This window comes from Nematolebias whitei, chromosome 15 (assembly GCF_014905685.2).
Source record: "Nematolebias whitei isolate Nwh7 chromosome 15, NemWhi1, whole genome shotgun sequence".
Taxonomy (NCBI): Eukaryota; Metazoa; Chordata; class Actinopteri; order Cyprinodontiformes; family Rivulidae; genus Nematolebias; species Nematolebias whitei.
In genome coordinates this window covers 20,906,872-20,919,615 of record NC_056512.1, presented here as the reverse complement: position 1 = coordinate 20,919,615, position 12,744 = coordinate 20,906,872, and the positions used below count along the sequence as shown (strand labels likewise).

Sequence of the window (12,744 nt, the reverse complement as noted above, 5' to 3'; positions counted from 1 at the left end):
CTCCATCCATCCATCCATCCATCCATCCATCCATCCATCCATCCATCCATCCATCCATCCATTATCTTCTGCTTATTCCGAAGTCGGGTCGCGGGGGCAGCAGCTTGAGCAGGGAGGCCCAGACATCTCTTTCCACAGCCACCTCTTCCAGCTCTTCTGGGAGGAATCCAAGGCGTTCCCAGGCCAACCGAGAGACGTAGTCTCTCCGGCGTGTCCTGGGTCTTTCCCAGGGTCTCCTCCCAATCAGACATGCCCTGAGGCGCTCAGGGCATGTCAACTGGCTCCTCTCAACATGGAGGAATAGCGGTTCTACTCTGAATCTCTTCCGGATAACTGAACTTCTCACCCTATCTCTAAGGGAGAGTCCAGCTACCCTGTGGAAGAAACTCATTTCAATTGCCTGTATCTGCAATCTCATTCTTTCAGTCACTACCCAGAGCTTGTGACCATAGGTGAGGGTAGGAAAGTAGACCGAACGGTAAACAGAGAGCTTTGCCTTACAGCTCAGCTCTCTCTTCACCACAACGGACCGGTACAGAGTCCGCAATACTACAGATGCTGCACCAATCTGTCTGTCAATTTCACACTCCATTCTTCCCTCACTTTTGGACAAAACCCAAGATACTTGAACACCTCCACTTGAGGCAGAACCTCACCCTCGACCTGAAGAGCGCAATCCACCCTTTTCCGGTTGAGGACCATGGCCTCAGATTTGGAGGTGCTGATTCTCATCCCAGCCGCTTCACACTCGGCTGTGAACTTCTCCAGTGAGAGCTGAAGATCATGGCACAATGACACCAACAGGACCACATCATATGCAAAAATCAGAGATGGAATTCTGAGGCCACCGAATTGGACTCCCTTCGCCCGCTGGCTGCACCGAGAAATTCTGTCCATAAAAATTATGAACAGAATCGGTGACAACGGGCAGCCCTGACAGAGTCCAACTCCCACCCTGAAGGAGTCCGACTTACTACCGGCAATGCGAACCAAACTCTCGCACCGCTTGTATAGGGACTGAACAGCCCGTAACAACGGGCCCCCAATCCCATGCTCATGGAGCACCCCCCACAATGTACCCTGAGGAACACGGTCAAATGCCTTCTCCAAGTCCACAAAACACATGTAGACTGGATGGGCAAACTCCTATGACCCCTCAAGAACCCTAGTGAGGGTATAAAAGCTGATCCAGTGTTCCACGGCCAGGACGGAACCCACATTTTTCCTCCTGGAGCTGAGGTTCGACCAACGATCGGACTCGTTTCTCCAGTACCCCTGAATAGACCTTACTAGGGAGGCTGAGGAGAGTGATGCCCCTATAATTAGAGTACACCCTCCGGTACCCCTTTTTTGAAGAGGGGAACCACCACCCCAGTCTGCCAATCCAGTGGCACTGTCCCCGATGTCCACACGATGTTGCAAAGGTGTGTCAGCCAAGACAGCCCCACAACATCCAGAGCCTTAAGAAAATCAGGGCGAATCTCATCCACTCCCAGTGCCCTGCCATCTCAGAGCTTTTTAACAACCTCAGCGACCTCAGCCAAGGTTGTGGATGGACCTACCCCAAAGTCCCCCGACTCATCTTCCTCCATGGAAGTCATGCTGGTGGGATTGAGAAGGTCCAAGAAGTATTCCTTTCACCTCCCGACAACATCACTGGTTGAGGTCAACAGCACCCCACCTTCACTGAACACAGTGTTAGTAAAATGCCGCTTTCCCTTCCTCAGCCACCTGATGGTTTGCCAGAATCTCCTCGGAGCCGACCGAGAGTCTTTATCCAAGGCCTCACCAAACTCCTCTCACATCCGAGCTTTTGCCTCAGCAACAACCAAGGCTGCGGACCGCTTGGCCCTCCGATACTCCTCAGCTGCCTCCAGAGTCCCACTGGCCAACAAGACCCGATAGGACTCCTCCTTCAGCTTGACAGCCTCCCTGACCCGGGGTGTCCACCACCGAGTTTGTGGATAGCCACCACGAGAAACACAGACAACCTTTTGGCCACAGCTCATAGCAGCTACTTCAACAAGCGAGGTGCAGGACATGGCCTACTCGGACTCAATGTTCCCCACCTCAGCTGGAATGTGGTTAAAGCTCTCCCGGAGATGTGAGTTGAAGATCTTTCTGACGGGTTCTTCTGCCAGGCGTTCCAAGCAAACCCTCACTACACGTTTGGGTCTACCAGGTCTGTCAGGCATCTTCCCCCACCATCTGATCCAACTCACTACTAGGTGGTGATCAGTTGTCAGCTCATCTCCTCTCTTCACCCGAGTGTCCAAAACAAACGGCCTCAAATCAGATGACATGACTACAAAGTCAATCACCGTTCTACGACCTAGGGCGTCCTGGTGCCAGGTGCACTTATGGACACCCTTAACTCTTATGGCATTTACTATTTTGAATTTCTAGGAAAATAAAATCTAACTTAATTAATTAAGCTCTAATTTTAGAGAAATAAACTGTAGGTTGACCAGATCAACAAGCTAACGGCTGGTCTGAGTGGTGCCGAAACCAGATGAAGTGGATAGCTGCCATTTTTTAAAAATCTAAACGCTCATTATTTTCCACATATTTTTTATTTAAGTTATTTTACAAACCTTCGCAGTCAGTTTCACATCACACGTTTATCTCAGCAAAAGTATAATGTTCCTGCAGAAAGCATTAAAGCTAGATGCTATTGCTATTTTTGTTTTGCTAATCAGAAAAGTCCTTGTAAGTAACCGCAACATGAAAAACTGATACGTAAAACTTTAGAAAACAGTTTTTAAAATTTTTTTATTTAACAGACCTGAAATTTTGATAGAGTTGTTTTAAAAAGACAATAATCCACTTTTAGCATGGTTCCACCAAAATTAGCTGTTAGCTCGCCAATTCGGTCAAAGCTAACCTTCTTTTCTTGAAACCAAAGTCATTGAATAAAACATTTACAACAGGTAAAGTAAAATATTTATTCAACCTTTTCTCTGAACAAAAGCAAAAGCTGGGCAGTAGCTGTAGAAAAGCTTTCATTCTTACTAATGCTAACTTGTTACTGCTGTATTTAGCGTTTTAATGCAAGATAACTTGGATGATGTAGCAAGGTAAGTTTACTGTAAAGCTGCCTTAATATGTTTTTAATAGTATGTACAAATATTTTACACATGTCTCTTGCATGAGTTAATTTTTTTTCCTCACTTTTGCAGCTAAATTATTTAGTTTCATGCCATCTCTCCAATGTTGAATGTTAATCTGTACATGAGTTTAATCAGCGGCCATTTGAGCTGTAGTTTTTAATCACATCAATGTGCAAAGTTTACGGTTGTCTTGTTGTGGTCTGATCAAACGACCAGAATGGAACAGCACAAGTTTACAGAGGGACAGATGGGTAGCCATTTTGGTTAAACCTTAAAAATAACGTTATGCACTATGTCACACAGAGGATTGGGATAACAAACATTTGACTGAGTTAAAGCCATTTTTGTGCATGCTTGGTCTGATTGGCTGTGACGGCCATCTTGAATTGGACTGGCTCCAAAAGCCAATCAAGTGTAGATAGTAATAATTAGTCAAGCTGCTTGTGGTGTTAGCACAAGAAGCTTATGGGATGGTTCACAGTTCTCAACGTTTTCACATGCGTACAAAATGTACTCTTTGGAGACCCCCCCTCCTCCCACCCTCCAAATGTGTACATAAAAACGATGACTTTCACAAATCCTATTTTACAATAGATAAATCTGAGAGAAAACCCATGTGCTCACATGGATATTGTACTAAGGTTAAATTGTCATTCCACATTTGTACACAACTTAAAATTGTTTAAAACGTACGGATACCGGTGTATAGATATTTATGATAAGTTACACACACCTAACGCTGACTCTGTCACAAAGAACTTTGAGTTGGTTGGGGAAAAAAAGTTAAACAGAGACATCTTTGCTGTGATCTGGAGCCTGCAAGTATTTGCCTTTTAGTGTGAATATTGTTCAGTTCTAAGATTCTCACAAAGAGACACTCAAACAGGCTGCGCGCACTCCCCCGGCGGCACACTCTCTGAAGACCAGACGCTTGGTCACCCATCCAAGTTGAGCCTGTCTGTACGATGACGATGCTCCGAACACATTAACATTTAATACAAAGTCAGATTTTAGATATAAAAGTCCCGAGAAGATGGAGGGTGTGGTGCAAGAGCCAGAGCAGGATCAGTGGCGACTATGTACATATGTGGTTCGTTTGCAGCGTGCGTCTCTGCTCTGAGCACTTTGAGACAGAGAGGAGCTCGCAGTTGAGCCACTGATCCCTCAGCTGGGACCGCTGCTTGCAGCCGGGCTCACCGTATGGCGTGTCATGTCAGTGTTGGCCATGCGAGAGAATAGCAACACGTCGGCTATACAGGGTGTATCAAAACACTTTTTAAAAAATATATATTTTGAAAAGCTTGACTCCCTCCCCACAGCATATGGTTTGTACGCTTACAAAAATGTTGAAAACTGAGAATCACCCCTAACTAAATTTTGCTTTTACATTGATTTATTGCTGAATGTTGATTGCAGCTCTTTGAGTGTCAAATAGTCCGATTTAAAGGTCTCTACAGGCATGGAGGAGGACCTGCACATGGCAGCAGCAGCAGAGCCCCCACCACCAGCACCACCAGCAGCAGCAACCATCTCTGACACATCCAGCTCCTGTTTGATGGAGGATATCTGAGCTACAGCAGGAGAAGGAGGAGAGGAAGGCAGACGAGTATGAGAAGGAAAATGTAGAGGCAGGACAAGAAAGAGAGATCTGTGTTCATTCAGATCCTCTTCTTGATCCTCCTTGATGCCAAAACCTGAGTCTGGACTCTCTGGCTCCTTCTTCAGGCTCTCATAGTCTGGATCAGAGGAGAACGTGTCGCACAAGGAGGGCTGAGGGATGGTGGGCAGGGTCTGGAAAGGGTCGTTGTAGGTGAAGTAGGCCAGGTGGGGATCAGTTCCAGCCGAGCCACTCGAGGAGCTGGATATGAAATAACCCATGTTGGAGAAACTGGACAGAGAAGACGAGTTAAATACGACTCCGCTGGATCCCGAGGCAGAGGGGGGGTAGTTCTGGGGATGAAGCAGGGCACTGATGGAGCTGGAGGATGGAGACAGAGAGGGGACCATCACTTCCCAGTCCTGACACACTTCCACTGGGGAGATGTGGTCGCAAGATGGGACAAAGACAAATTCAGATCCTGACAGCTGGCGCTATAATAAAAAAAACAAAAGGAAACAAATTTAGATTCAGCCTTGAAGGAATAATCAGACACTAATGATTTAAGCAACAACAGTTTCTTCTGTCCTCTAAGTAAACACAGACTGCAAATACAGCTGCCTCAAAAGAGCAAAAGCAAACACATACAATTTGAGAAGTTAATATTTATAACAGATAAATAACTTTAGTGTAACACCTGCAAATTAAAGAATATGAGATACAAGTTATTTAGTAGTGAACATGTAATGGTCAGTGGCCCTCGCCGACCCCTCATCTGCTCACGTCACTGCTCCTCATACCATGTTTCTGCCCATCCTGCCATAATCCTGCCTTCATGCTTTGTGTTCTCCTGCCCATGTCACCTGCCATAGTTTTGCCCCTCATGCCATATTTTCTGTTTCCCTGCTGTGTTTTGCCTATCACCCATCCTTCAGCTCAAGCCTGCTCCCTTCACTCCATGCCACACCTCCCTTGTTTTCTCCACAGTAATCAGCATTCATCCCATGCACCTGTTCACGCTGCTCCATTCATTCAGCACCACGTTCCCTCTGCAATCAGCATTCATGCCAACCACCTGTCCACAACCCACCAGGGCCGAATTATTAAACCTTCCCTGGTCCCTGATTATGACGACATCATAGTTCCATAGTTTCTTGTTTGCCTCGCCTTGTCTTGACCTCTCGCCTGTACCGTGGTTTCCTCGTCTTGCCTGACCCTTTCGGATTTGACTGCTTTTCTGACCATAGTAAATGACTCTGCTCTCCCAACACGACTACGATACTCTCTGCTCCTCCATGCTTGACCCCTCTATGACCATCTGGATTTCATCTGCCATGTACAGACTAAGACTGGACCCTGACTCCAGCAGCCAAATTAAAACCGTTCTTTTGTACTCCTGTGTCTGGCTTATTCTGATTCCAAAACCCGAACGTGACAGAACAGTTTAAAACAGCTGTGATTTTTACCTTTGGATTTCCACTGGGAAGGGTTTCTAAATACTTGGAGGGGTTGGGTACTGGTTTCCCTTTGAGGAGCCTGCAAAACAAACAAACAAACAAACAAAACAAAAAAAAAAGTTAGGCTTTATTTTAACTCTAATCTTGTAAATAAATTTTATTCACAATGAAACAGTGTACACATACAAAATCTTTAAGTTTGCCATGTTTGAACTTTTCTGCTCTGATGGCGCCTTTTCAGAAGCGTAAACTTCCCATGCCATAGGCACTAATGCATCCCCATACCATCAGAGAAACAGGCTTTTGAATTGTACGCTGATAGCAGGCTGGATTGTCCCTCTCATTAGTACAGAAGGCGTGGCACTTGTGGTTTCTGAAAATATATTTTTAATTTTAAGTCATCTGACCACAGACCAGATTTTCACTTTGCCTCAGTACATTTCAAATGAGCTTTGGTCCAGAGAAGATGGCAGAATTTCTGGATGGTGTGCACATGGCTTCTTCTTTGCATAAAAGAGTTTTCACTTATATTTGTGGATGACACGGTGCACTGTGTTTACAGAAGATTGATTGTGGGAGTGTTTGAGTCCAAGCAGTGATGTCAGAGGAGAATCAGACCTGTTTTCCAGGCAGTGCTGCCTGAGGACCCAACGATCACGTGCATTACATATCGACTTCCAACTGTGCCCTTTGAGCTCAGAGATGTCGTCAGATTCTTGAAATCTTTTGATGAAATTTAAATTATGGGATATTCAAAGTCCTCCCAATTTTCCACTGAGGAACATTATTTTGAAATTGTTCCACTATTTTAGACACAGACTTGTGAACCTCTGCCCATCTTTACTTCTGACAGATTCAGTCTCTTTTTATACTCGGTCCTTGTACTGACCTGTTGTCCATTAACCTAATTTGTTCCTTCAGGTGTTTTTATTACTTATACAGTCTTTTTGTTTCCTCTGTTCCAGCTTATTTTGAGAAGGGGTGTTATAAAATTCTATTGTAAAAATACAGGTTTACAAGATTTGCAATTCTTTGTATTCATGTTTCTATTTACATTTTACATAATGTTACAATTTTGTAAGAAGTGGGATTGCAGATATGGAAGACAGAAATGCAAAGAAACATTCAGTACACAATGTACTCACTCTCGGTTCTTGCAGTTCTTGTAAAGGGCCGTCACAACAACGATGACGAGAAGAAAAGTGAGAAGGACTCCCGTCACCATCAGTGAGGTCTGATCCAACCACCGGCCTGAAACACACAAAAACACCTTGTTTAATGCCAGCAGTTAGCAGATTTTTATTTTGAGTGATGGTGTTTCCAGATGACAATGGAATTTGTAGTGAGAGTAGGGAGCAGGTGGAAGAGAGCCTGGAGAGGTGGAGGTCTGCTCTGGAGAACAAGTGTCAAGAGTGATTTGTGCCAGAAACATAGGCGTCGCACTCGCAACAATTACATCCGAAGGGGACTTGTCCCCCTCACATTAAAAAATATTTGTTTGCCCCCCCCCCCCCCCCCCACACACACACCTACACATTTACCATGAAATAGTAATTTACCCAGCACTGTTTCTATTTCTCTGTGAACAAATCCATTTTTTTTCCTTCGTTCGGCTTCTCCCTTCTTTTAGGGGTCACCACAGTGAACTAAGTCGCACAAAGACTCGTCAGTTATTTTTACATTGTGTCATGCTCTCATAGTTATTGACTCAAGTGTTTCCTTATGCTAGAATGCCACAATGTACAAAATAACATCTACTTTTTTATTTATGGGGGAGGACCCCCAGACCCTCCCACCACCAGTGTGCCCCACCACACACACATTATAAATACTTCTGACACCAATGACCAGAAGGATAGCTTCAAGAGTGAAACTGAAGGGCTACAAGATGGAGTGGCAACCCTGAAAGAGAGCAGCCCAAAATTAACAAAGAAAAAGGTTTTATTTTTTGTTCAATTTTTATAAGATCATGAAACAGTCTGTTAGCAAAGTTGTCATTTAAATCAATAAAATTACAAAGTTCTTTTTTCCACCTTGTTTAGTTGGCGAGTCCAGCCTGGTTGTTGCTCCCTCCCAGGACGTTGTTGGACTCCAGGCGCTCCAGTGGCTGTTCTCTCTGTCAGAGGGCTTGACTCTGACTCTGACCTGAGAGGCACCTTTTAGCTCCCAAACAGGTATTTTCAGCTCCTGGTCATTTTTAGGCAAAGTCCTGGACTCCTGATGGAAGAAGAAAGATAATTCAGCCAAGTTTTAAAGTTACGGAGCATCTTTACCACGAGCAGGATCATTTCTGCCTGGTTTGAATGTTACCGTTTGCAGAAACCTTTCCTCATCATCTCTAAACAAACTTATTTAAACCCTTGAAGTCAAAAGGACAGATATCAGCACTGCAGCACAAGTTTAGCTGCTACATCTGCAACTTCCCAACAACTGCAACCACAACACATTGAGTTCATTATTTTCATTGGTAATGGATGCATGCCACATTTCAGCCTTTCCACAAAATAAACAGTCCACAGTCTGGTGTTTTTCATTTACACCTCAACTATTTTGGCAAGCACTACAAAACTGTAAGGGAGGTGGTCACAGAAAACAGACAAAGCGCTGTAAAGGTTCTCTGAGGCCACAAATCAGCTCCTTTGTAGAGAAAACCTTCCTCATCAGGGCAGGAAGCTTTGGTTCAGCAGTAGCTTGAGCAGGCTCCTGAGCACAAAGAAGAAAGCCTTGAGATGGAAGACTGACTCAAGTCCAGTCAGACCCAGGAAGTTTTTTGACGAGTTCAGATCAAGAAGACATGATGGGAGTTGTCCCTTCACCTTAGCACACAAACAGAAACCTCACCTTCCTCCCACGACCTACAAATTTCCTGACACACCTTTACAGTCTTATCTTTGGCCATCATAGGTCTACAACTCACCGAGCAAGAAAAAGGCTCCCCAAGGATGTTAATGTTTGTGTTGACCAGTTGCACGGGCCTTTAGAGTCAGAGTCAGAGTCAGAGTTTCTTTATTGTCATTCGCACCTCATGTGGTACATGTGGTGGAGCGAAATTATGTACACAGGGTCCCAGTTACATCCGACAATAAAATGTATAAGAAAAACAGTAATAACATCTAAGATATGAACTAAGAAAAACATCAACTAAATATACACTAAGCACTCATAACATAAAACATTGAACATCACCACAAACATGAACATGAGTCTGTGAGCAGATGTGCACGCATGAACACATCAACATTGAAACAGATCAGCAGCAACATGAAACAGATCAGCAGCAACATGATATGGTTTTTCACAGCGATTATTCTAGTTAGAGATTCATGAGTCTAACAGCCTCAGGGTAGAAGCTGTTCCTCAGTCTAGTGGTTCTACACTTAATGCTCCTTAACCTCCTTCCTGAGGGGAGTGGGGCAAAAAGTGTGTGTGCTGGGTGGGTGGGGTCCTTCATGATGCAGGTGGCCCTCTTCCTGCATCTGGAGGTGTAGATGTCTGTGATGGTGGGGAGACTGACTCCAACAGATTTCTGTGCAGCCTTCACCACTCTCTGCAAAGCTTTTCTTTCTGCAGCTGTGCAGCCTCCATGCCACACATTGATGCTGGAGCACAGGATGCTCTCCACTGCACACCTGTAGAAGGAGGTGAGGACTGAGCTGAGGAGTATAGAGAGAGTAGTTATTGACTACTCTCTCTGGTAATCACACCACTCTCTCTGGTAATGGTAATCACACCACTCTTTAGAGTATATCTTTCAATTTATCCCAAGTTAGAATCCAGATCCAGAACCAGAGTAGTGGGTGACATCTTGTCTCATCCCAATGCCTTAAACATTCTATCCATCTGCCCTCAACAACTACCTGTATACCCATTGCTCCAATGCCTCATAGCAGGAAAGTCCTGGAGAATCTATTCTTGGTTCTATGTGAGAAAGTAGACCTTTGAAGATCCTGTGGAGTTTGTATTTTACATTAAGGTTTAGCAAAGAAGATTAAATCTTGTACATGTTTCAGGGAGCCAATACCTTCTTTATCCCATCTGGATAAAGAAGTGAGGATTGTTTTCTGATTTTTCTGGTGCTTTCAGCAATGATAAGTTTAGATGTTCACTGGCCAATTGGACAGGAGCACCTCTGGGCTCTGTACTCTACTCCTTTCTTTTCACTCTGTAAACACCGCACATCCAGTTCAACCCAGAGTCCCATCATCTGAACAAAGACTCAGATAGCTCTGTCAGGACCATCACCTCTTCAGCAGCAACACAAGGAAGAATATTTTACAGCTTGGATGAACTATAAAGCACTTTTTTCTTTCCTAGCAGAAGTTGCTGTGATAGTTGTGGGCTACAGACACCTGGATTTTCTTTTGGACAAGAGACAAGAAATATAAGACAGAGGCAGTTTACAAGGAAGGGCAGAGCAGCCTTAGTGTTTAGATTAACATGCTGCATGTCTTGTGGTTTGGATGAGTCAAAGAGATCTTACAAATAATCAATAATCAGACTATTCATCAGCCAGAGGTCTTCTTGCAGTTTTATCCTGTCAGCTGCAGCTGGCCAAAGAAAAGGCACCTCGAGACTCTAACTGCCAGGTGGGACACGCGACGCCTGCACAAGAGGACATAACTCTCAGATGGAAGCTGTGGCGAACATAAAAAGAGGTGCAGAATTCAATTCTTGTCAGTTTTTGTGCTTTAGAGAGATAAGTTTAAGTTGTTGTTTTTTTTTTTGTCTGCAATCGTTTTGAACGAGTTGCCACGGCACTGTGCATGAAAGACCTGCTAAGTGTTTGACTCAGGATGTCCAAACTGGACTTGAACCTGCAGCCTCAGGAATACAAGACCACCACTGAGCTACTGTAGCCACTGTGTGTGGGGGAAAAAAGAACATTTCACATTACTAAACGAAATATATAATACACAGCCTCATGACATTAAACTCTGACGAAGAACAGCAGTGACTTCTGCCCACAGGGAAAGCTTTAAATTAAAAAAAAAAAATTCTATATTATTCTCTCCTTTCATAAAATGATGCTGCACAAAAAGTTTTCCATTCAGGGATCAATAAAGAATTGTTCATTTCAAATAAATTCATTATTTTTGCCATAATACTTGAAACAAAACTTCAACCACCTGCAGATTTTGTATTTAGATTAATAAAATGTGCAAAACAAAGTGGCAACCCCGTAAAACAACGAGATCCTGACGCGTGTAGGTCTGAGCTCACCGTCCATGACTGCTCTCTCCGTTTGACCTGAACTTCAAAGTCAAATCCAGATTTGAAAAGATAAGAGACGGGTTTCCCCAGACGCCACAGTATCTGCGTGTAATTGACGGTGATGTTGACATGAGGAGCGTCGGGAGCATGCATCATAACTGCAGACAAACACACAAAGAGACTTTACGACTTTTAAAAACTGCTTAAAATGAACTTATATTAAAGAACAGCTGAACACCATTAACGGAAATATAAAAATTGATATCTGCAAGTGAAATATATTTTCTTAGTCAGCATTATGAGCACGTTTGTAATGGGAGTGCACTTTTTTTCTGCCAATTTACAAATTTGTGTCAAATAACTGGAGAACTATTGCTATAAATCAAAAATATACACATTAAAAAAAATAACTCACTGTAATTGACTGGTCTGTAGTTTGTGATGTTTGCTATCAGTGTGCCGTTACACGTCATGCTGATGTTTGGCATCTTTGCAGACCCAGAGAACTGCTGCAGGAGCCATTAAAACATTAAATTCAATAAAATTAGTCTTCAAATGGTAATCATCTTGTCGAGAGATGTTTAGGACTTACTGTTCCCTCAAAGACCAAGCTGCAGCCTGGAGAAGAACTCTTGTGTTGTTTCATTTTGCAGCTTCGACTACAAAAAAAAAAGACAAATTTGAAAGAATTGTGTAAAGTTACATCAACTGTGTCCACGTTTGTCCTCTCAAAAACAAACTAAACGACTGAATGCCTCCTTTTTCTCTCTGTTTATAAAAAAAGTTGAAGATATTGTGTCATTTTAACAGTTTGTTAAGAAATATAAAGAACAAAAGCTGTCATAGCTTACATGATTTCAGATTTTCTTTTGTTAAAAACTTTCTTCACTCCAGAAACCCAACAGTCATCAAAAGAACCCGTCCAGGACCCGGTCCAGCTGCAGCTGACGTTGTGGACGAGGTCATTTGTACAGAAGAGTCCTTGTTTCAAAAGACACATTGGGATTAGAACGACCAGTAAAACGTAAAAAAGGAAGCTGAGGATCTTTCTTCTTTCCCTCAGATTTAACGTGCACGTACCAGCTGGACCTCTGTGAGCTGAACAAGGTGGAAGCAGAATCACGAAGACGAGCAAGGACCGCAGCATCTTCATGACAGCGACACGGCTGGAAGCAGATGGGATTCACACAGTCGTGGATTCATCGTCAACAACAGAAAATGTCGTCAACACAACGAGACTGAATGAACCTGCTGAACCTTTGTCTCTTTTGTCTGTCACTTCTGAAACCTGGAAGTTGAAACTGCAACATCAACAAAATCATCCCAAACTGGAGGACCAGTGAGCAGAATGGTCCATTTGAGAGGACAG

The 12,744-nt window shown here is 43.7% G+C and overlaps 1 protein-coding gene across 1 annotated transcript; it reads right to left on the bottom strand.

The window, feature by feature from the left end:
* Nucleotides 1-4,493: 4,493 nt before the first annotated feature.
* On the bottom strand, nucleotides 4,494-12,528 carry il2rb (interleukin 2 receptor, beta). Its single transcript, XM_037689451.1, has 9 exons — nucleotides 12,456-12,528; nucleotides 12,227-12,356; nucleotides 11,968-12,034; nucleotides 11,791-11,884; nucleotides 11,385-11,533; nucleotides 8,198-8,381; nucleotides 7,310-7,415; nucleotides 6,174-6,243; nucleotides 4,494-5,201 (listed from the first exon to the last, which is right to left on the bottom strand). The coding sequence occupies exons 1-9, from the start codon at nucleotides 12,526-12,528 to the stop codon at nucleotides 4,494-4,496; spliced, it is 1,581 nt and encodes a 526-aa protein (XP_037545379.1).
* Between the last annotated feature and the right edge of the window lie 216 nt (nucleotides 12,529-12,744).

Coding starts and splice junctions, on each gene's coding strand:
- il2rb (XM_037689451.1), bottom strand. CDS start 12,528: ATGAAGATGCTGCGGTCCTTGCTCGTCTTCGTGATTCTGCTTCCACCT. Junction 12,357..12,455: donor AGCTCACAGAGGTCCAGCTG/GTACGTGCACGT, acceptor TTTTGAAACAAG/GACTCTTCTGTACAAATGAC. Junction 7,416..8,197: donor GGACTCGCCAACTAAACAAG/GTGGAAAAAAGA, acceptor TGTGTGTTTCAG/GCCGGTGGTTGGATCAGACC.